Genomic DNA, 25,857 nt, shown 5'->3' with positions numbered 1-25,857 from the left:
AATAAGCCTCACAAAACATGCATAGTATTGTGATTATGATTTAATGTTACTATGTGAACCAATGCAATAATAAAGAAGCACGGAAGAAATTGGATTTAACATTTTTAGTACTGGCTTTAAGTAATCCATCCAATGTAGTACATTCTGTCGGTACTTTTTATGTTCCTCTGCGCATGCTCAAGTGGTAGAAAAAATATACCACTAGTTAATTATAACTATGATTATACAAATATGAAAGTTACAGATTGTGGGTGGCATTGGATTTACCATGTTATTTATTGGCTCTTAACTTTCTGCTCTGTGTTTTCTAGGCTGCTGAATATGTCCCAGAAAAAGTAAAGAAAGCTGAAAAGAAACTAGAAGAGAATCCATATGACCTTGACGCTTGGAGCATTCTCATTCGAGAGGCACAGGTTTAGTGAAATAGGATTACATTTCCTTATCAGTGGGTCCACTCACAATGCTTGGTTCTCAAGTAAATGTGAATACATTTTACATATTGTAAATATTATTGGTTTTTAATTTTTAGAATCAACCTATAGACAAAGCACGGAAGACCTATGAACGCCTTGTTGCCCAGTTCCCCAGTTCTGGCAGATTCTGGAAACTGTACATTGAAGCTGAGGTTAATATTTTCATATTTTTTTCTTAATCATATAAGAATTTAAGTAGGGTTGAAAAATGATTTCTTAGGTTCATACACAAATTCAGGTAAAAGAGGAGCTGAACATTTCATAATTTATGTAAAATAGGAGAAAAGGGTAATTAAAGTGAATCCAAATATTTGGGTCTATATGATCTGGTGATTGTTGCATTGTGGACTTGCAACAACATTAAAACAGTTTCAATGGTATTGGAGTGCTTTAGCCTTTTATTTACTTGTCGTGTCAATTTATTGCCTCCTGTGTCATTTATTTAGAGCTCCTTTTTGTGCATGTAAAGTTAACAAATGGTTTTATGACCTTTTGGGCTCTAATAGTATTTCTGAACCTGATTTCAGTAGCTGAAAATATTTTTCTGGGTTGGAGGGTGGAGATGCAGGCAATTTTTATTTGACAAACAATGACATGTGTCATATGCAGATTTACCCAGAATCAAGGGTATAAGTACATACATCAAGAAATTCCATAATCAGAGCAGGCAAGCATTTTATCCTGTTTTGTTAAAAGCCTAGAAAGACCTAAGCTTTCTTGAAAAAAAATTTTTTTTTCTAATTCTTTCTTTGGATTTTTAGGCCTTTCACTCCTGTGCAAAGATTACATTTATTAAAATGTTTAAAAAAATGTGTAGATAATAATTTTTCTGTAGAATAACATTACATAAATTAATATAGTCAGGATTAAAAATCTTCTGCATTATGTCATGTATATGGCATAAAATGAATAAGTTAATGTAAGATTTTTTTTTAAAAAAAGAGACGAGTACAGAGTATTACAGGATATGCGTTTATGTTAAATGCCTTTCAGAGATTAAGGAAAAACTATGGTTGACATTGTTGGAATAAGTATATAACGCACATTCAAATATAGAGATACTCAGTTACATGTTATGCTTTGTAGGGATACATACCCCCACCCATTCAGCAACATATATGTCAAAGTAAGATAATACTTTGTGATTAACATGTATTGGTGTTAAAATTTCTTTTTAGGGCAGTTTATTTATGATAAGCTGTCCATCCAGGACTATTTAACATAAATGCATATAATTGTGGTATCCAGCATTTTTGTTCCATGAATATTAATTTCTTACATACCCAGGATAAATGTTGGATACTATCCTATATTTTTTCTTTTGTGCATATAAATATGTATGGTTATCACAAGTTTAGATAAAAGAAACATTCTAGTTCTTCTGTTTGTTTTTAGGAGACTTGAAGAGCTGCTTACTTTTTGGCGGAGTCTCAGTAGAACATGATGTAGTACAGGGGTGTCAAACTTACGTCTTCACGTGACGTATCCCGACTTTTCCCCTTCACTAAACTGGGTGTGGACGTAGCTAGCACATGATGCATCTGGCCTGTGGGCTACGAGTTTGACAGCCCTGATTTAGTAGATTTAAATCTTGATACTACATTTGCCTTCTTAGTATTGTTTTTTTTTTCCTTAGTGGAAATATTGGGACATCTATACAAGTAAGCAGCTAAACTAAATCAACACAATATGCCTTTCTTAAGTTTTTCCCATTAATAACACTAATACATTCTGAGGAATTTTATGTCATAAGCAGGCTTATTCTAGTAGCCTACTCCAGTGCCTTGAAATTAATTTGGTAACAGAAATTAAGATAAAGGTTTTTGCCTGAGCATTTTTTCTGTATGCTAAGAAAATGTAAATCAGATTTTTTTTTTAAAAAAAGAATCAGATATTGGTAACTTTAATTAGAGAACAGTTGTAAATGATGAGTAGGTTGTAATAAAAATAGAACCTGTTAGTAGTCTGCCTTCATCCTAATATGGTATTTGAACAAAGTTCAGAATCCAAATACTGTTTATCATGGTCATCATACTTACTCCCAGCTCTCCTGATCGTGTTCTGTGATGCACAAAATATCCCTCAACTCATTACAAAGCAGCACTTACAACGTACGAAAGGGAAGTTGGGTTTTTTTCCTCTTATTTCCATGCTTATAAGCAAATTCTTTATACACAAACATCTGTACATCTCAGGTTTTCAGCCAGTTAGGATACATATAGGGCAAATTACCAATCCGTAATTGAGTTTATATATCTTCCTTGCCTGATTTAAGGCTTGCCAGATTTGTGGAACTGAAACTAAAAATTCCTGACCAACTAAATGTTGTCTATGCTGGCTAGAAATTCTGAGAGTTATAGTCCTGCACATTTGGAATGAGAAGATATGTATTTCTTTCTACAATTGGAAATAGGATTAATACAAACTGTAAAGTCTTTATTTATATTATAGATCTTTGTCTTTATAATTATTATGTCACCAAGTAGTTTATTGAGTTTGCAGAACTCCTAAGCATAGCAGAAACATTTTTTTCTTTGCTGCAGATTTCTTGAATTTTACACATAGCAGCTTAAAAACCTCATTTGACACATTGAAACCTCTATTGCTTTTAATAAATGCTTTAAATTATTATTATTTGAAAACAGCTTTGAGTTAAAAATGGGGGGTGGGGGAGAAGCAATGCAGCAGATTGCAAGAAAGAATATTTCGGAGTGATATTTAAGGAAGAGTAATTTTGCAAATAAGACCTGAATTCCAATTGTAGACCAGTTCTTGTAACAATTCTACTTTTAAACTTCTGCCTTGATATGTGTGAAATATTTTTGCACACCAGTCCTTAATAATTAGTATATCTTTCCACTTACAAAAATATAAATATTGTCAGTTGGAGCAAAACTTCTGTAAATGATAGGAGAAAGAGTGATACCTTCACCATTTTTCTTACACTGGACAGTATCTTCAAAGGAGGGAAATAAATCAGAACATCAGTTTTTCCTTAACAGTTATTATACCTTTATTGCAATATTGCATTCAGTGATCAGATGCTGTACTTTGAAAAGTTCATTTCCTTTATGGTGAATAACATTTCTAGTAATTTTTCTTTTATTTGTGCAATTTAAAAAACTAGATTATGTGTTATAAGCTCCCTAATGTTCATTAGCATTTCTTCAAGGAAGGAATGGAATTTTGGCATTTTTGTTTCTTTCTGCTTTTCCATCCATACTTATAATGCCAAACGTGTGTGGATATGTTGAAAGAGAAAGACTTACTTCACTGAAAGAAAATGAGTGAGATAATGTCCTGGGAATCCTTTTCTGTAGTGTATCTCTACAACTCATTTCCAGGAGTTTCTCACTTGTATATAGTATTAAAATATTCTAGACATTAAGTTTTGAAGTGCTAACTCTTACATTTATAAGCTGTATCATTTGACTCTATCCCTAACATTTTAATTCCGCCCCTAACTTTAAACAAAGTTATTACTTGATGAGATTTGAGGACACGAACAAGAATAGGCTGTGAGTACTTTGGATAAAGCTTTGTATTAAGAGACTGAGCCTTGTTGGGAATGTCAGTAAGAGAAATGCATGTGTAAGTTACTAATATTGGTAAAGCTGATTTATGTGAATAAAAAATAACTTATATTTTGCTTGATCATCTTTTTGCCCAAGTGAATACAATCCAAATAGAAGCACCAATATTTGAAGTAATAATGACAGAGGTCATCATTACAGCCAATGGTGAAGTTTATAATACAGTGGTACATTGGTACTCATTGGTAATTTGATCTGGAAGCAGTGGTGGGTTCCAACCAGTGTTACCACCGGTTCTCTTCGTGCACGCGTGCCAAACTTGCGCTCCACGCAAGCACATTCTTGTTTCTGTCCAGCTGAGGTGCAGCAATCCACTCTGCCGCGCCTATCAGCTGTGCTAAAAAACGAGAAATTATGTAGAAATATCACACGGGCGGGCAGGACAGCCCAGCTCCCAGTCAAAGAGAACCGGTTCGGTGATGTCACATGATCATTACTACCGGCTCGGCCGAACCGGGAGCAACCCACCACTGTCTGGAAGAATACTAAAACTGATGGGTACTGAGAAAACTTTGTGACCTGTTATTTTGGCCAGAAGAAATAGTGAATCATGAGGCAGCTGACATCAGCAAGTTCTTCCTTGCGTGTTGACTATTGAGAGAAAGACAAGTGCCAGGACAAGATTTCTGCTTCAAAATACGTCAAAATACCGAAATCGATGAGTTTTGAAGCAGTTGAATGCAGAGGTATGACTGTATTAAGTATTTCTAATAGGAAAAGGAAAAACCTTTTTTCTCCATATTATATAAAATTGCATTTTGATTAGGATATATCATTAACACCATGAGCCCTCCGTGCCAATATGCACCCGTTATAAATAAGAAATTTCTGAGCAGGTCTAAAATCTGCACTGTACAAGCAACTGTTTGTACCAAATCACACAGTTTAGTACTTTAAATACTCCCTGGTAGTAAGCCTTGGGTTTAAGACAGAGGCTTTTCCATTCCTACTTGGCGATACCAAAGATTGAATCATAGATGTTTTGCATATGTATGCTGTGAATGAATGGGAGATTCTTGTCTATATGATAGGCATATGATGATAAGATAGGTGATATGATAAGGGAAATTATTTTAGTTCTTGCTGAACAATTTTAATCATAAAAAGAATAGGTATTAAAATCTCTTGTCTTTCAGAATATCACTTCTTTGTCTTCAGTTTTAGTTGATGTTGTCTTCAAAAATATTTTGCATTGTATCCATAGAGATATTTTCAAGTTTCTTATATTTGTCTGTCCAAAAATACACTCTTGACTCATTTTAATTTATAGTTGTTCAAGGAATAGAGTAATATTGCAAAATCAATCTATCTTCATCTCTTTTTCATCTTTCTCTTAATCATCTGTGCGGGCTAGGAAGACTGCATGGTGAGCTAATTTTCATTCATGTTAGGTAGGGAAAATACCCAGAAGCAGCACAATAGGCAGAATCACTTACTGATATATTTTCATTTGTCTGTAGAAATGAATAAAGCAGTACAGATTATAATGGGAATAAACATGCATTGTCAACATGTTCTGTGAACTAAACTAAATAATTTCATTGCCTGCCCTCTAGAGAAGAACAAATGGGGGCCCCTTCAGGTGTGGGAAGACCGCTTGTTATTTTGCATTTTTGGGTTGGCAATCCATATATTCTCTAAAATAAGTCTGCCTTTTGTCGATGGAGATGCTGATTATATTAGAAGTGACAGACTACATTTGGAGTTCCTGAATAAAGCTTTGTTGAATCATAAACTCTTACTTGGTTTAGGGAAATTAAAGAAACTGGCATTTTCTTTTTTCTTTGACATCTGTGAACACAACTTCATAAAGCAATCAAATATTCTTGGATAAACTTCAAAATCTTCAACATTGCTTTGCTCCATTTCTTTACATTGGTTTATTTTTTCAATGCAAACTCCATACACTCGACTATTGACTATGTGATTGGCATTTGGAATATATTGATGAATTTATCCCACCTATAAAGGGTTTAAAATTGTAAATTTTGCTCATTTCTAGAATGTTTGCAGTACATGGAAAAGGATCTAATTATATAAACCTGTTCTTAAGAGACTAACAATAAGCATTTATACATATTCTGATCTAAAACTTAAGTTTTAAACTAAGAAAATGTAAGGGGGTTCTACTTAGTAATTATTAGAGCAACAATAGGGAAATCTAACTTTGTAAAATTGTAAGAATGTACAAATAATTTCCAGTTTCAATTTATTTTTAGTTGAGGCACTATTTTTATATCTAAAAATTAGAATTTTTGATAAATTGAACAGAGCTATTAAGAAATAGTAACATTGTTACATAATTTTATTTAAGTGTAGTAACTAAAAAAAACTCTTAAAAATGCTGCTTACACATTATACACAAATCACAATATTTTCAGCTTAAAGGAATATACTGAGCGTTTCGTGTATCTCCTTGGGACACGGATGGATGAACTTTCTTTTACTTTCTCTTGTCATGTGTTGTTTCACTTGTGGTAAGTTTAATTGAAGTTACTCAACCAGAAGATTTGTTCTGGAAGATTTCTTACCTACCTCACAGGGTTGTTGTGAGGCTTAGTTAAATGTTTCAGCTCCTTTGTCTATTAATTATAAAATTTTCATTTATTTGTGGGATGTATTTCCTAAGGGACAATAATATATTAAATTGCAAATGCTATTTGTTTGGCTTAATTTTGTAGAATGGATAGATGAATACTTATGGTGAAATGCTAAACATATATGCTAAATGTATTAGGGAAAATTACTTCTATTTTGCAAAGCAGTTTCGGTAAATATTCTAGGTTTTTTTCCTCCCCCCCCCCCCCCCCCCCCCGGGCATGACTGTGAGGAAGAAATTGGATAAATCTGAAACCTATTTAAAACCTAAACTAAATAATTTAAGTTTGATATCATATAACATTTTGGTTAAACCCTTACAGCTGAACATGATATCTTCTGAACTTTGTAGATTTGTGAAAACGATTTGTGGTTCATTCACAAAACAAAACTATGGTTTCATACACACACACACACACAATTTAATCAGTCAAAAGTATGTAATGGCAATAAAATGAATCGAATTACTTAGATGAATATTTAATTAAAACCTTGACATTCTCTAATTGATAAAAACTCATGTACAATTATATTTAAGTTGAAGTAAAATGTCAGTTTTTCATTCCACATTGGTTAAATATAATGTGCCTTCGTAAGTATCAACTTTCGTTAAAGAAAATGATTTTTATACTCTAGAGCAGTGATGGCGAACCTTTTTTCCCTCGGGTGCTGAAAGCGTGCGCGCAACAGTGTGCGTGCCGCCACCCATAATGCAATGCCCCCACGCAGGTGTCGCCTCCCATGCAGGCGCACGCAACCCACCCGCACTCCCATTGCTGCATACGCATGACCCCCATTTTGGTGCTAGCAGGCCTCCCTGAAACCTCCTGGAACCAAAAATGGGCGGTGGGCTGCCACATCCCCCCTGTGCATGTGCACGTGACACCCCTGCACATGCGCGCACCTTCCAGCAGAGATCCAAAAATCAGCTGGCTGGCAGGAGGCACTTGGGCATGCGCAGTGGAGCTGACCTGGGCCTCGGCTCACGTGCCCGCAGAGATGGCTCCACATGCCACCTGTTCACCATCACGGCTCTAGAGATTTAAATCTGATTACCTATCAATTTCAAACTAGTACTTCAGATTTTAATATCTTTTACACTTGAGAATATCAATAACCAACGTTTAGATTAAATTGAATATTGCCATAGATTGGCAGATACTTTGCAAAATCAAGAAATGGTAGACACTAGTCCTAAAATTTAGGACTTTGAAGTTATTTTTATTTTTTCTTATTTTTCCTTAATCTCTTTTCATAAAATATTTAGGAAAAATGTAAAAAATACATCATTTGTAAAATATTTTCCCACTGCTACAAGTCCTATGAACTTACATTAATATGCTCTATATAATTATATTTGTCTTTTTTAAATTGTATGGATTCTCTGTACAAAGTAATTACTCTCCCTAGATCTTTTAAGTATTCCTTCCCTAAAAATGATCTTTTAAAAATTGCACTTGTCTGTTTTTTCCCTATTTGTTAATAAACATTAATTTTTGTCTGTTGTAGTTTTGCATCAGAGATCAGATCTGATTTGATTTTTAATTGGCCCAGGTTTTTAAATTGCTTATTTGCTTTATGACAACATGCTGCATTTTTTTTGACTTCTAAAACCTACATTACAAAAGTAATTTGTCATATGATTTAGGATTATTTAATGTAATCTAATATATGAGGTAATATTTTCTTCATAAAAATAAAAAATATAGAAGTAGAAATTACTGCATATATTTTTTTTAAAACTTCAGTTTCAGTTTTATATTGTGAAAATGTGATCACAAAAATGTCAATTTTTTAAAATGACAATAAATTAACAAATTTGTTTCTAAAAATCAGTCATACCATTGAGCTTGAAAAAAATGAATTCTGAAATACAGAACTGTTAGATTATCTGGATCCCTGCATTTTCACATATTATCCTGACTCTATTTGGGACTGTTGTTCATAGCAACTCTTATTTAAATGTATGCAAATACTTAGTTTTGACTGTCTAAAGGAGACTATTACTTTTAAATATATTTCAGATTTCTAAAGTAGGTATTAGAATATTTTAGTTGCTAAATGTAAAATAGCCCATCATAAAATAATAATGTCATTGTGTATATATTTCTTTATTCTTTGCAAATCCGCCCCCATTTCCAGAACTTCTGGTATTTACTAAACAGTATTATGCAAGAAAGTTCTGAGCGATGGGCAACTTGGAGCCACATGTTGTTCAGTGATAGAAGTTGGATATTAAATTATTTGCTTTATATTCTCAGGACTATACAACCTTCATTCACAGCCTAAATTATTTATATGTAGTAAATTTGCCAAATACATAATTTTAAAAATATTTTAATTTATCATTTCAGGTATATAGTCTGCTTATGTAATTTATGTATCATTTCCTGTATATATAGTCTGCTTCAAGGAACTGCAAATTTTTAAGTCCTTGCCAATGGTTAGCTTTATCTTCTGTATATTTATTCAGTCTTTATATATTACAAAAAATAGAATGTTCAAAAATGGACAGATTAAAGAATCAGAACGATAAATTTAGTGCTGTTAAAAAGTTCTGTAATGTTCAAACATAGATCTAGTAATGCTAGAAAATATGCTGTAATAACATTTCATAAAAAAACAATTTAAGAAATGAAGCTTTTCAAATCCTGTGATGTAATTGTGCTACTTTTAAAAAGAATCAGTTTGTACTTTTCAGTTTCAGTAGTTTTACTTTTAAGAATTGGTAGAGGAGTTGACAACAGTATTTTTTTTAATATTCTAACCAACAGATTTAATTACTGAAATGTGAAGTCCTTACAAACAGAAAAGCTTCAACTGTTTTGAATATGAAGATATTTTTAAAAAATGCCTTTTATATGTATTCTTTTACTAGTGCATGAAATTAAGATAAAATAAAGCAATGATCGAGTGGTTTCTAAAAATTGACTTCCTTTATTAATGCTTAAATTACAGAATAATGTTAGAGAGATTCTCTCTCTTTTTCTCCATGTATTTCATTTACAAAGCAAAGATTAAGTTTTGTGAAATCTTCATGCTCTAGATTTTACCTGTTCAGATAAAATCTGATCTTACTGTAGAATAAAGAATAAATAAATAATAAAGGCTAAAGAAAAAATAAAGAATTATTGTAGAATAATAATAAAATTATATTTTGGAAATCAATGGTGGAAAAACATTTATATTGAATTAAATATAAACTGACGAGTTGGATACTTGAAGTTTTAATGGTACAAATTGAAAAGGCATTCTGGGTCACGGTCAAAAGTACAAAATGGCCAAGGCAGAGAAAAATTATTTCCTTCGTAACAGGTTTTTTTTTTGTTAACAGTTTAGATTCTGCAGAGCCGCAAATAGCTGTCCTTATTTGGGTAATGCAGATTGTCTCCACTTAAGACTTAATTTTGTCCCTTGCTTTCAATATATTGTAATCCTCAATATATATTGCAGTTTTAGTACTATTAATTACCTATAACTATGTTATAGTAAAAGGCTCATCATAGTTGCATGAATTTCATATTATCTAGTTTTCCATTAATAGAAACAAAATGCTGATTAAAATCATTCTGATTTGGCAAGAAAGTTATTGCACTTTACGTTCAATATGTAGACTCAACCATTATATATGATTAATAATATGTTCTGTTTGTGTAAACTTCAGTTTTATGGTCAGACAACCTTTTTTACTTATTTTCCTGTGCTGCTTTTGGCAATATACTTATTTTATCCCCAAATTTTCATCTCTTGGCAATTCGTTTTAGTGTTAGAAATTATGGTTGCTTAAATATGCCTTCTTTAATTGTATTAATTATACATAGTATTATGGATGTGATTGATTTTTTCCCCTCAAAGAATAAAGACACATTAAAAAGAGTACTTATTATTTTGTATCTACTGTACCTAAATTATTTTATGATAATTTAATCATCTCAGCATGAAATAGGTCTCAGTACTATAAAATGCTGCACTGTCAAAAATATTTTCCATTCGTTAATGCATATTCCGCCATCTGTTAGCTAAGCTTTCTTAGAAAACACGTACAATTCATATTCTACTATGGCCTCAGCTTTGCTATTTTTGATACTGGGACAAATATATATATTTAAAACATAAAAAGTTTATGGCTTCAAAGAAACAGAAGAAAAATTTATGCAGGGCGTAAAGGTAGTCCTCGACTTATGACCACAACTGATCCAAAATTTATGTTGCTTAAGTGAGACGGTTGTTGAGTGAGTTTTGCTCCATTTAACTTTCTTGCCACAGTTAAGCGAATCACTGCAGTTAAATTAGTAACGGAGTGACTCTGGCTTCCTATTGAGTTTGCTTGTCAGAAGGCCGCAAAAGTTGATCCCATGGCACCGGGATACTGCAACTGTCATAAATATGAACCCGTTGCCAAGTGTCTGAATTTTGATCACATAACCAGAGGGATGCTGCAACGATCATAAGTATGAAAAACAGTCAGAGTCAGTTTTTCCAGTATTGTAACTTCAAGCTGTCAGTAAACAAATAGTTGTAAATTGAGGATTATCCTTAGTACACTGCATGTATGCAAGACATTTTCACTGAAGGTGGAAAGTTTTTGCAAATATGAGACATCTAGTCCAATGGAGTAAAATCTACCTAGTTAAAAGAACAAGGTCATTGGTATTCTCACCTGTACATTTAAAAAAAGTTCTTGAAATATGAGAACATTTCACTTACAGGAAGGCTGTGTATTTATTGTGTGTATCAGGTAGTTTTCTAGGGAAAAATAATAACTATATTGGACAATATTTTCCTGATAATTTAGATTTTTCATACATCTGCAAGTGAACATTTTATTCAAGACAAATGACAGCACCTTCAGCCTGATTATATCCATTTAGTACTTTTAATATAAAGTGTTCTCAATCTGGTCTCTATTTTAATACTTACCAGTAAACACCATCTTACATTTCTGATCATATGATCCTATCCAGAAAGGAACATGAAATTTCACATCTATCTTTACAACACAATACTTGACAGGTTGATTGCTTCAGTATAACATTGAAATGTTATAAAGTACTAGTCCTTTATGATATATGATTGAAATATGGCTATAATTAGGAATACTTTATTTCTTGAAATGTGTGAGTTGAATCTTGCAAATTCTTCATAAATTATGCCTAAACATTTGCTATTCATATTCTTCTGCCTATTCAAGTTTTTATTTTATGTAGTTTTAGGTAGTGATGTACAACTGAGGTTTTGAAGTGAAGTCAAAACAATATATTGGTTTTGTGCATATATTGGTTTCTTAGCAGACTTAACTTAAAGCAGGATGTTAGAATCAAAACAGCAAAACAACAACTTTCCTTATATACACACATAAGCCCAAATAAAAGATTTCTAAGTAGAATTGAGGGTGATAATTACTGGAAAAGAAAATGGTTCTTAGTTCCTTTCTGCAACATTCCTATAGAATCCAGTGGAAAGGGGTTGAATCTCAATGTGTTTTTCCTTCATGCTACTTCCTTTCCCCATGCCCTTTAAAAGTTGTGACTGTATTCCAGTTTCTTTTTTACCAAACATTCCTTTACGTGTTTGTTTCTCAATTTTAAACTTGCACCAAGTGTTTGCCTCTTTTATATTCTTAATTTACTCTTTGGACTCAACTACAACCAATATCCTATGTGTCAGGAATTTATCTTGATCCTATTTAGGTGTTTAAAATTACTTCTATTTGCTTGCATGTAGACTTGTATAGCTAGGAAGGTCCAGTTATGTAATCTATTCACCTAGGCTTTAGCAAGGCAATTTTGTTTAAAGCTGGTGGGTACTGGATTATCCAAATTACTTAAATCTGGGGCATTAAATCTGGCATCACTATAGCATTTTGCCTATAGTGTTTTCAAACTAAGCTTCCAGGTTTAAAATACTGTTGCAGTTCTGAACAGAAACATAAGAATGTATACATCTGCTATTTCAAATAAGTTAGGCCAAGGTTGTTCCATTTTATCTCCATCTCTTCATTATTTATTGTCAGGTGTTTCTCAATATATTACCAATCCCCAGTTTTGTAATCAACATTGTGAAACTATTCTGTTTAGGGGCATGGGTGAACATTCTACTTGCTTCATCCTTGCAAAATGCAACAGATCAGACTTTCTTCTTTACTATGTGTTAATATTCTGTTCTTAGAGTCGTATAGTAGCGGTGTCAATGGAACTGAAAGGAGCAACTAAACCTCTTCACTTCCTGAGGCTCACAGGAGACCGTTCTAATTCTATTAATGTCCCTGGAAGGAGCTTGGATGAATATATATATTGACTCCTGCAACCTGCGATAGTTTTATATGGAATAATATGGCAAAGCTTTAACCATCCCATATTATTTCTACAATGGAGATATAATAGTATTTTACTTTTTGAAATCTTACTACAGGCATTTATTTATTTATTTATTTATTTATTTATTTATTTTAAATTTGATTTATATGCCGCCCTTCTCCGGAGACTCGGGGCGGCTTACAATGCGTTAAGCAATAGCCTTCATTCTTTTGTATATTTTATACAAAGTCAGCTTATTGCCCCCACAAACTGGGTCCTCATTTCACCTACCTTAGAAAGGATGGAAGGCTGAGTCAACCTTGAGCCTTGGAGAGATTCGAACCAGCAGAAATTGCAGGCAGCTGTGTTAATAACAGAGTGCACTAAACCACTGTACTATCAAGGCTCTTATTTAATTGCTAAATAGAAACATGAACAAAGATGACATATGAAATCATATAGACTTAAAACATCAAGTCCCAACATGTAAATAATTTTTTATATACCATTATAACAATATATAACATTCTGTTTTATATTGCACTAATAAATAAGATTAATTTTTTCCAGTACATAGATGGAATGATGCATAGCCAGATTTCATCTCATGAGCTTGTAATGTTTTATATATTTTCTGAAAATCAAATGGACTGACTCAGATTACCCCCAAAACACACCCACATGATGTGACTTTTAGTGTTATTTTACAACCTCTGCTTTGACATAATAGTTTTTGTTCAAATCATAGCCTTAGGACAGGGGTGTCAAACTTAGTTCCATAAAGGGCTGCATCAGGGTTGTGTTTGACCTCGGGGTGTGTGTGTGTGGACGTAGTCAGGGTTGGCCTGGCCAGCTCGATGTCACTCATGTCGACGCCTGTGGTGGTCCGAGCACTCTGCCAGCGAAAATGGCCCTCCCGAACTCCATTTTCTCTAGCAGAGGCACCACAGGCAGGTCTGCTGTTTCCAGGTCAGTCTTGCGGGCCAGATCTAAGGACCCTATGGGCATTGAATTTGACACCCCTGCCTTAGGGTATTTATTCATGTTTATATAAATGTCCTGAAAGTTTCTCTATATGACTAAAAGGTGGTAGTAGTACTGAATTTGGGGATGCTGGGAAGAAAGTGTGAAGTATTAGGCCTTAGCCTTTCACGTGGAAAAGAAATATTCTGCCAGGATATTATGTAAGAGAATAAGATACTATGTACTGTAACTCCATGTTACTATGTACTTTATCTCAACTCCATGTATAGTAACCGACACACTTCACATTAAAAAGGGGGTAAATAATGCCATGCTGATAAGCATGAATTGGAGTCAAGGGGTAATGCAGATCTATATACAAGTGAGCTAAAATCAACTTACACACTTACTTGACTTTTTTTTCAGAAATGGTCTTTTGAGGTTACAGACAATTTCCTTGCCATCAAGTTTTGACTATTGTTATGCTACTCTATTCCAAATACCAGTATAAAACTTTTCTGCTCAAAGATTGTTTAGTTTTACTTTCACTTCTGTTTATAATAAAAATATCTTGTATCCAATGGCATGTGTGAAAGTGATATTTCAATCTCATATTCTGCAATGCACAATATTTGAGTTTCACATGAATATGTAGAAAGATAGTATATATTGTAAATTAACAATTTTGTCAATTTTTTTTACGAAATTTAAATCTTAATTTTCTTCAGTTATTTTAATATTCAGAATTAGTTTTGTGAAAATGTGTAGAACATAAATTCTTTCATTCTTTGTAGCTTTATCTTTGAATTAATATTTTAACCAGCCCACATATAATTTGGTTAACATTTTCTATATTAAATTGCAGCTTATCTTTTTGTCTATTAAACATTTCCAAACAGATTTTTTTAGCTAATATATTCTGTTATAACTACTGTAGCAATGAGGCTTTTCCATACTTTGGGGAGATACATACATTACTGTATCTTCAACGTCTGAGGTTACAGCATACATTGTAAGTCTTGTTATTTTCTGAAAAGCAAGTCTCCATTTCAATTTAAAGACTGGTTTGAAAATCACAGTTGAAAATTATCTGCCATGCAACATACAAGCTGCTGTTCAAGAAGCACAAGTTTTTATTTTCCTTCTTTACATTTCTGCAGTTCCATTCAGGATATTTTGCTTTCCTGAACAAATACTCCTCTGGCTGCAAAGGATGATTGTGTGTGGGAGAAAAAAATGTTTTTTTTTAAAAAAAATGAGCTTCTACTCCAGTCATGTAAGAAAAAATAATTCGTTTTTATTCATATGTAAATTGAATATGAATTATATTCATTGTTCTGTGAAAATAATACATCCATGATGGCTAAACAAAACAGAAAAAAACTATAACACATAAATTAAGTTGAAATTAATTTTGAAAAATGATACCAATTATTTTAAAGAGAGGAATATTTTGGTAAATTTACAGTGTCCTCAGTTTAGAAATAAGACTAAGATTAGATTTAATCATTTTATACTGTGACAGTTTAGGATTGGAGTAAAGAAAATGTTGCTAAATTACAGTCTATCTAGAGGGCCATACCAACCAAATTGTGGATTAAAAGTCACAGTAAATTAATATATCCTTGGCTATTTTCATGTGAAGATAACATGAGCATCTTATATATGAAAAAAGTTCTCTGACCCTTATGTAGCCTAAAACACTGAGTGAAATGTGAGTGGTTTTTTACTGGGTATGTAATGATTTGGGGAATTAAAGTCCCACAAAAAACGGAGGTGGGAACACTTAAAAATAGTACTATAGATTGTGCATGTTATTTTCCTGCAACATTCCCTGATTTTGATTCAGTACTTCATGAACTATACTGAAATATATTATGTACATTATGCCTTTTAGTATATTTGTTTTGTTAATATTAAAATGTAAACAATTTTAAGTGCAAGTCTTTCCTGCACTGTTTATACTCTTTTATTTGACAAGTCTATTTTATACATTTATAATATTCAAGGTAGATTTCTTTCATACTACTATGCATATATGCAATCATAATTGTAAAATGCACTTTAAAATAGAAATGTAACTGCAATGAAAAAAATCTATTAATGTTTTTCAGTTTAACATGAGCAGCAATTTTTACTGTAAGTCAGACTTGGCCTGATATCCCAAAAGTGCTTTTTCAAGAGAGTCGTTGAGGCACCTGGAGGTTTATGTATGCAGTATTAGTTGCCTCAACAACTCTAAAAGAATGCAAATGACCATCTGTCTGCAAGGAGTATAAATCCTTCCTTCCAGTAAGAGCTGAAGAAGCTTCTTGGATGAGAAGTGAAACTTCTTCAAAGAAAAACAAGAAAATCCAGTTGCCTCTTGAAAAAGCACCTTTGGGACAACTATGACTTGGATGACTGAGAATCTCCATAGACACGTAGACTGATATGTAGTGTAAATATCATACTGTTCAACTAAAAATTTTAAGTAAAATATTTAATTCGAATGTGAGACTTATCCTCTTGGACATTGATTTTCAATAGCCAGAACCTTTAAATTTATAAATCCAAAGTCAGTTTGAAATCCCAGAAACACGGTTCATCATCAACCATAAGTACACACTAAAACATTAAAGAGAATGCTGTTGAAACATTTCATTTACACACATAAATACCATAAAATTATATCTTCTTTTCAAGAGTAAATAGTAGGCCACACAAAATTCTAGAACAGATGCAGATATTCAGAATCAATAAATGTTTTGTCTAATACATCTCAAGTTACTATTTCTCTCCTTTGCTGCATCTTCTGTCATTCTAGATTAATTCCTTTTTTTCATACTGTTTTTATACATCTTCATTTAAGTTGTTGCTAGAAATGGGGGCAATTTTCTTATTACTGTACATGAGTTGATTTACATTGAGTTCCTTGCATTCCATGAACTGTAACATTGTCAAATCACATTTAAATATTTGTATGATAAATCTAAAACTTTTAAGTTGTCTCCTAATATTTTTTAAATTTTGGGCACAATTTATGTATCAATGTATCAAATTCCATCAATTTGATGGGAACACTTGAGTATAAGTTCTATTTTGCAAACTAAAATAAAAATGTGAATAAAAGCTTCATAGCTTTTATATATATATCGTACTTTTCAGAGTATAAGACGCATCCGAGTATCCGCAGGGAGGCGGAGGCGGTAAGATGGTTCCGCCCCAGGCGCCTGATGGAACCTGACAGGTTCCAGATGGAGCTTGGGCCATTCCCTGAGGCTCTGGCACACGCCCCGACTGGAGACCTAGTGGCCGCCTGGGATAGGGCGGCCGCTGGAGCTCTGGACCGGGTCGTGCCTTTGCGGCCTCTGACCCGGCGCCGATCTCATTTAGCTCCTTGGTTTACCGAGGAGCTGAGGGAGTTGAAGCGCCGGAAAAGACGCCTAGAGAGCAGTTGGAGGGCCAGCCGTTCCGAATCGGACCGGACACTGGTAAGATCTCATATTAGGACTTACCTAGTGGCGATAAAAGCAGCGAAATGTAGCTATTTTGCTGCTCTTATTGCGTCATCAGATAATCGCCCGGCCGCCCTGTTCAGGGTGACCCGCTCCCTGCTCCACCAGGAAGCGCGGGAGGACCCCTTGGACGGTAGAGCCGAGGATTTTGTTCAATATCTGTATGACAAAATCACTCAGATTCGGGAAGATCTGGACTCCGACTGGGTAGTCTCAGGAGGAGGGACAGGGGCAGGTCTTGAGAATGTTATCTGGGATGAGTTTGATCCTGTGACCCCTGAGGATGTGGACAGGATTCTGGGTAGACTGAACGCGACCACTTGTTTATTGGACCCGTGTCCCTCCTGGTTAGTGCTGGCTTCTCGGGAGGTGACACGAGGCTGGTTCCAGGGGATTATAAATGCTTCGTTGGGCGAGGGTGTCTTTCCTGCCGCCTTGAAAGAGGCGGTGGTGAGGCCTCTCCTCAAGAAGCCATCCCTGGACCCGGCAATGTTGGTAAATTATCGTCCGGTCTCCAACCTTCGTTTTGTGGCGAAGGTTGTTGAGAGTGTGGTCGCGAAACAGCTCCCCCAGCACCTGGATGAAACAACGTATCTGGATCCGTTCCAGTCGGGTTTCAGGCCCGGGTACAGCACGGAAACGGCATTGGTCGCGTTGGTTGATGATCTCTGGAGGGCTCGGGACGGGGTGCTCCTCTGTCCTGGTCCTGTTAGATCTCTCAGCGGCTTTTGATACCATCGACCATGGTATCATGCTGCACCGGTTGGAAGAGTTAGGAGTGGGAGGCACTGTGTTACGGTGGTTCTCCTCCTTTCTCTCTGACCGGTCGCAGTCTGTGTTGACAGGGGGACAGAGGTCGACCCCGAGGCCCCTCATATGTGGGGTGCCGCAAGGGTCGGTCCTCTCGCCTCTCCTGTTCAACATTTATGTGAAGCCGCTGGGCGAGATCATCCGTGGTTTCGGGGTGGAGTACCATCAGTACGCTGATGACACCCAGCTGTACATCTCCACCCCGGATCACCCCAACGATGCCCTTGAAGTGATGTCCCGGTGCCTGGAGGCCGTACGGATCTGGATGGGGAGGAACAGGCTCAGGCTCAACCCATCCAAGACCGAGTGGCTGTGGTTTCCGACGTCCCGGTATAGTCAGTTGACGCCATCTCTGACTATTGGGGGCGAATCACTGGCCCCCACGGAGAGGGCTCGCAACTTGGGCGTCCTCCTGGATTCACGGCTGTCTTTAGAAGAGCACTTGACGGCCGTGACCGGGAGGATTTTTTATCAGGTTCGCCTGATTCGTCAGTTGCGTCCCTTTCTGGATCGGGACTCGTTACGCACAGTCACTCATGCCCTCGTCACCTCCCGCCTGGACTATTGTAATGCTCTCTACATGGGGCTCCCCTTGAGGAGCACCCGGAGGCTCCAACTGGCGCAGAGTGCGGCCGCGCGGGTGGTAATGGGAGCGTCATGGCACTCCCATGTGACACCTCTCCTGCGCGAGCTGCACTGGCTCCCGGTGGTCTTCCGGGTGCGCTTCAAGGTTTTGGTTACCACCTTTAAAGCGCTCCATGGCTTAGGACCTGGTTATTTACGGGACCGCCTACTACCACCAATAGCCTCCCACCGGCCAGTACGCTCTCATAGAGAGGGACTCCTCCGGGTGCCGTCAGCCAAACAATGTCGGCTGGCGACCCCTAGGGGGAGAGCCTTCTCTGTGGGGGCACCTACCGTCTGGAATGAGCTCCCCCCAGAGATACGGAGGATCCCGGATCTGCGCACCTTCCGCCGCGCTGTGAAGACTCTTTTATTCCATCAAGCAGGCTTGGCCTAATCTCCTCCCTCTTTTAATACATAAATTTTAAATCTGTTCTTAAATTATTGGGATGTTTTAATTTGTCTGGGCCAAAAAATGATTTAATTCGATTTTAACTGGTTTTTTAAATTTTTGTATTTATGTATCTTATTGCTTGGCTGTTCACCGCCCTGAGTCCTTCGGGAGTAGGGCGGTATACAAATTAAATAAATAAATAAATAAATAAATAAATAAGATGCAGCTTAGTTTTTGGGGAGGAAAATGGAAAAAAATCTGCCTACCACGTATTCATTTGGCTAGCGTCCTTAGTCTGGTCAGCTTCAGCACATTAGTTTGCTGGTTTTTATCCCCTGCTTGGGAATAAAAAACAGCTTCTATAGCACAGCTGATCTTTGGAGAGAGAAGCAATGAGAAAAGCAGGCAAAGCTTGGAAGATCGCTTCACTCGCTAGCGCCTCGTTAGGACTGAAAAACAGCTAAAGCACAGCTGAGCTTCGGAGGGAGCAGGCAAAGAACGGAAGATCACTAGCGCCTCGTTAGGGCTGAAAGAAAGCTTAGAAAAAGCTACATTCGGAGTATAAGGTGCACCCAAATTTTCAGCCTCTTTTGGGGGGGGAGTTTGTCTTATACTCCAAAAAATACGGTACCTATTTCTACATAATTCTACATTATAGAATTAACCAAACTTCTATGCTGTAAATAATTATTTGTTTTTAAAATTTTGATAATAAACATAATTCTCTTTTCCATATTTTAGCCTTTCTCAAAATTTGTTTGCACTTTGGTGACACTCTAATTTAGATGTAGGAAATACTAAAGTAGTTATGACAAATTGTGACATGAGAGTTGATTCTTCACATTTCAACCATTTAAAAAATAGGGATGGTTCTTCCATTTCAACTTCGACAGCAATTTTGCTCATGCAAAAGCATGACTTGTAATAAATGTGTTATAAGTGTTGATGAATGACAGTAGAACCATTTGCATATTACATTGATTTCAGGTATAGTATTTTCACTAACCTCTTTCATCTGCCATACACATTTGGCATTACTTGTGCAATTTAATAAGGGATCTCTCTGTTTACCATCCATATCCATTGTGAATATTTCTCTTCTTTAGGCCAAGATTACATTGTTCTGATTATAGTTTTTCTAAATTCTTTTAAAATAACCAGCTAGTGCTAATTACGTTCATAATTATTTTTTTCTTTTGCTATACTAACTTTTTATACAAGATTAAGTGCTTTTTCTTCATTTATAGAAGAGGAATTGACAGGTTGTTTTTAATAGATTTTTTTAATGGTGGGAGCCATTCAGCAGTAGAACTAACTAGGGAGGTGGTAAACTTCAGAGGGGACATTCTGTCAATATGGAAAAAAAAACATTAGCTTTAATTTAGATTCTTGCATTGAGCAGAAAGTTGATCTTGGCCTAAATAATCCCTTACTACTCTGTATTGTAGATAAAAATAAAGTAACTATTGGAAATATATTTAGTGTTCTAGCCCACTTCCTCTGTTCATTAGTTCTAATTCCTGAGTAAATTATTTTTAAAAAACTATTACAGAACACTAGTTGGGCACCATTACTTTTTAAAATAATTTTTCATATCTGTTGTATGAGAAAGACAAGAAGTTCATACAACAATAGAGATAATATGTAATATTTAATTCCCTTTCATTGAAAGGAGAAAAGCCACCTCCATTTCAGATTATTTTCTGCTAGTTTCAAAGACAGCCTGCAAAGCTGAGCAGGTTCACCAAGAGTCATTTCTCTTGGCAAATGTACTGTAGACTATTGAGTTGCTGTTGCCCTACATCACCAATGGATAGCAACATTAGGCAGATGACCAGTATTTCCACATATTCTAAAAATGTAGACTGTAGAACAGTACAAATTGGAAAATGCATATTGACAGTTACATTGTAAAAGTAAAACATAATTATAATGAAACCTGACAATAGTGAGTTTATACACGAACCTAATACCTTCCGTACATGCTACACAACTCTCAAGAAGCTTCAGTTATTTTCATTCTTCCTAATTAACAAAGCCCAGTATACCTTTAGAGTATTGTTCAAGATAGACACAATGATTGAGATACATGAATAGAGCACATCAAGAGTACTTTATATTTGTTTAGCAAGTCTGAACAAAGATGGAACAGTCCTTTTCTATTAGTGGCTTGGAATAAATATTGACAAAACGTGGAAGATACCTCCTATTGCAGGAATTGGTCACTCTCTTTGACTATAGAAATGAACAAGTGCTGAGCAAGTTTTCTTTTGGAGTCTAGTAACTTCTACAAATTCAATGTCTGGATGTTTTTGAAAACAAAAATCTTTAAAATGCGGCTCTGAATTTTATTTATAGCCAATGTTAGAATGTTTGAAAATAGTATAATGAATTTTTCATGTAAAATGGTCTGATGTCAAGGATAATGACCATCACTTGGATAGTGTCAGGGATAAATTTCTTATATTCAACAATTTATCCTAATTCTTACAAATAAATTATTGCTGAAGATGGTAATTTCCTTCATGTTAACATTTCTATCTTTCAAAATATAATTATCTTTATTGCACAATCAAACTCTACTTTTAAATTTACACACTGTATTTATAGATCAATTGTTTATGCAATATACAGTATGAATTCACTGATAGTTTGTAAAATACTACTTCATTGTATTATGTTAGAATTTATAGCTAGTGGATGGTTACATTTGAAAATGTATCTTGGAAAAAAGGTTGCAATGTTCAACATTGCAAAATAAAGAAGAGACAAAGAATATTAAAATGGTCTGCCTCAATAAAATCTGTCAAAAATGAAAAACGTTAGGATAATTTAATTTTTGTTACAGCTACCTTCACTCTGCCCCCTCTTTCCAGAATCTCAAACTCTAGCAATGAGTATATTTTGTAACTATTCTGCTATCAAATCAATAACCCAAGAGCAAAGCTCAAAAAAGGCAGAAAGGAAACTTAACAATGCTTGTATTAAAAACAGAAGGAGTAATGTATACTGTGTTTATAGTAATCTAGAGTACTATGCTATAATTGAAGAGATAACAGGGAAGTATGTTCTAAATAGATAAAAGAAGAAAAATAATTAAAAATAACCTGGACAGGAGAATATAGTCAAGCATGTGAGTAGGTTAGGTCTAAATAATGTCAATATTTAATTGGGCTCTACTATAATATGGAACATTTTAGTAATATGAAAAAAACATGATGTGGAAGCTTTGAACATGCAGTTGCTCTTGCCTCATGCTACTTGACTATGTTTATAGTAATAATATATTACTAGTAATATATATATTACTAGTAGTCTAGGAGACTACTAACTGTATTTTCCATATATTTTTCTAATCCTCTTCCAAAATCACCCCAAATATACAACATGCAATGGCTACAAATCCCATATTTTTACTCACCATATTGAAAATCCAGCATTTAATTCTATTATAGGAATGGAAGAAAATATATTTCATATGATATATTATTTATGATTATAACTGCTTAGTATCTTTCTGGTTTCTAGAAATCAACTTTACATCAGATAAGAATAGTTACAGGAAATAGTCCTACTGCCACACCAGATTTCCTAGGCTATAACAAATCATTATCTTTAATTTGCTTAAGTAGAAATCTGGTTTAGATATTAGACTCTTCTATAACATGCTACTGATTATTTCCTTTTAAGTCAGAAAGCAGGTAATATTTGGTTTTTGCTAATAGGTTACCAACCTATTAGAAAAGACTTATGTTGTGCTATAACTATCACTAAAATTGAACTATAAATTATAAGAATTAGTCCCAAGTAAGGAAGAAAACTTGATAGTAAATTTGCTAGTAATTCAATCAGTATTCAGGAATAGCACCAAATCTTCGGGTTAGAGCATCGTGGTTCCCATCCATAATGAGTGCTTAAATTCTCTTAGGTCAGGGATGTCAAACTTGCAGCCTGCAGGCTGGATGCGTCATGCCATGTTCACCCCTGTTTTAGCGAAGAAAAAGTCATATGTCACATGACAACAACGTGACAACACAAGTTTGACACCACTGTCCTAGGTTGTAAGAACTGCTCTTGATAAATCAGCATTTCAGTTCAATTACTTTAAATATAGTTGTTTACAGATATAAGCATACTCTTTCCAAACAAGCAACTTCAGAAGAGCCAAGTTTTGTCTATATGCAGTTTGTTCCAAAATCATAAATACTGAAGAGGTTATAGATCTCATAGGAAGTGTGCCCCTCGAATAACAAATAGTTGCAACTTCCTTGATTCTTCTTAAAGGTCAGAAATACATGGAAATCTATCAAAGCTTATTGTCTTGTAATAGCACCCAAATTTGATCAATTCGTGGGTGATTAGAAAAAATGATACATGAGGAAATAGGATTTAGCCAGGAATCTATATGCAGAATATGATAGATAAATGTTACATCCTTGTCAACAAAAGGATTAATCTCCCATAATTGACTTCCATTATGGTTCAGGGCTTGATTTTGTACTGTCAAGCATAAGAACCATTTTATTCTTTATAAAAGAATAAAGATGCCAGCCATTAGATTAGTGTTGCTATTAGAGCATTCTCATTCCCAGGTCTTTGTCATGTATTAAAATAGATGGTTTTTTAACTGCAAAGAAGGCTTCAGATTTATTATTGTTACAAGAGATTAAAATAATCTCATAGAATTGTCATAGTTTTATTAGTCTATTCATCACTCCAACTAAGTTCATTGTACAGATGCAGTAACAATTAGTATTTAGTAACCATGCTTATAATAAGTTCTTTAAAGCATATAGAACTTTGTACCCTTTAGTGTGATTTAAGAATAAGAATCTGTTCTTAGTTAAAATTCAGCTTTTTTTATGGCTATAATAGTTAATGGTGTGGAAGAGGCAGCAATTGTGATAATTGGCTTAAGACAATCTATTTCTTTAGTCCAGCAGACTGTTAGCTGAAGTTGGTTCATACCTCTCCAGTTTTTTGTAATCTTATTTAGTTTCATGAGTGTCCAGAGACTGAATCCTAATAACAAAAGAATTATTCTTATAATTTTAAGAATAATTATTCTTAAATAATTCTTATTATTTTAATTAAATTTGTTAAACGTTATTTCAGGTTTTTAACTTAGGTAGTAGCCAATAACAGGTGGGTTTCAAATAGTAATCTAGAACAGGTGTGAAGTAGTGGGAAAGCAGTGAGACATAGGATACAATAGGTAAATGAATGATGGGAAAACTATGGGATGGGCCAATTAATCAATAATAATCTTTCCAAACTGATCACAGCTTCTTTTCAGAACTCTCAAGTATTTCTGTGATCAGTTTGGAAAGATTATTATTGATTAGTTAAGTAGGAAGTTAGACTTGAATTGTTGTGCAGCCATAAGAGATTCCAAAACTGGACCAAACTCTGAATTTATTATATAATTACCCTGTTTTCCCAAAAATAAGACTTCCCCTGATAATAAGCCCAATCGGGCTTTTGAGCGCATGGCAATAAGACCAAGCGCTTATTTCAGGGTTCAAAAAAATATAAGACAGGGTCTTATTTTCGGGGAAACACAGCATTATATAATTTATAGTTCTGGAAACTCAATATTTCTACTTAAGGTACTGCCCAGGAGAGGCTGAGTTCTAGCTCTGTCATAGGCATGAAAAACTGTCTGGGTGACTTTAGGCCAGTCATACACACTCAGGGTTGTTGTGGAGGAGAAAGAAGTATGTATATTTGCTGCTTTATTTATAAAAAAATAATAAAGGGGAGATAAAATTAATAAAAGTTATTTTCCAATTTTGATTCAATTCAAAAATTCAATTTTGACCCAGATTTTCTGCATTAAGCATCTGATAAATATATTAGCATATTTCCTAGAATAAGTGAGATATCATTCCCATAATATTAAGGTTGGAAACATAGGTTTTCAGTTTTCATTCATGATAAGTTTCACAGCTTTTAAAATTTGTTTTTAATATTTCCACAGGAAATATGTAGAAACTCCTATTGCACTCCAGTAAAAATGGGTAGTGCCAAATTTACTATTTTCTAAAGTGGAATAGAATAGCAATAGCACTTAGACTTATATACAGCTACACAGTGCTTTACAGCCCTCTCTAAGCAGTTTACAGAGTCAGCCCCCAACAGTCTGGGTCCTCATTTTTCCGACCTTGGAAGGATGGAAGGCTGAGTCAACCTTGAGCCTGGTGAGATTCAAATTGCCAAATTGCAGGCAGTCAGCAGTCAGCAGAAGTAGCCTGCAGTACTGCATTCTGCGCCACCACAGCTCTTTAGGAATAAGAGTTGGAAGGGACCTCGGAGGTCTTCCAGTTCAACCCCCTACTCAGGCAGGAAATCCTATACCATTTCAGACAAATGGTTGTCCAATCGCTTCCAGTGTTGGAGCATTCACAACTTCTGGAGGCAGGTTGTTCCACTGATTAAGTGTTCTAACCATTAAGAAATTTCTCCTTAGTTCTAGGTTGCTTTTCTCCTTGATTAGTTTCCACTCATTGCTTCTTGTCCTACCGTCAGGTGCTTTGAAGAATAGCTTGACTCCCTCTTCTTTGTGGCAGCCCCTTAGATTGGAACACTGATATCATGTCACCCCTAGTC

The 25,857-nt window shown here is 34.9% G+C and overlaps 1 protein-coding gene across 1 annotated transcript in view; it reads left to right on the top strand.

The window, feature by feature from the left end:
• Positions 1-25,857, top strand: part of CSTF3 (cleavage stimulation factor subunit 3) — a 72,784-nt gene that overhangs the window by 19,525 nt on the left and 27,402 nt on the right. Inside the window, exons 2-3 of the mRNA XM_034417153.2 lie at positions 312-413; positions 530-625. Coding sequence (XP_034273044.1) covers positions 312-413; positions 530-625 — 198 coding nt within the window. The remainder of the gene's footprint in view (positions 1-311; positions 414-529; positions 626-25,857) is intronic.

The sequence above is a fragment of the Pantherophis guttatus genome, chromosome 1 (genome assembly GCF_059756535.1).
Source record: "Pantherophis guttatus breed Tessera chromosome 1, ASM5975653v1, whole genome shotgun sequence".
Lineage (NCBI taxonomy): Eukaryota > Metazoa > Chordata > Lepidosauria > Squamata > Colubridae > Pantherophis > Pantherophis guttatus.
This window is presented reverse-complemented; position numbering and strand designations above follow the sequence as displayed.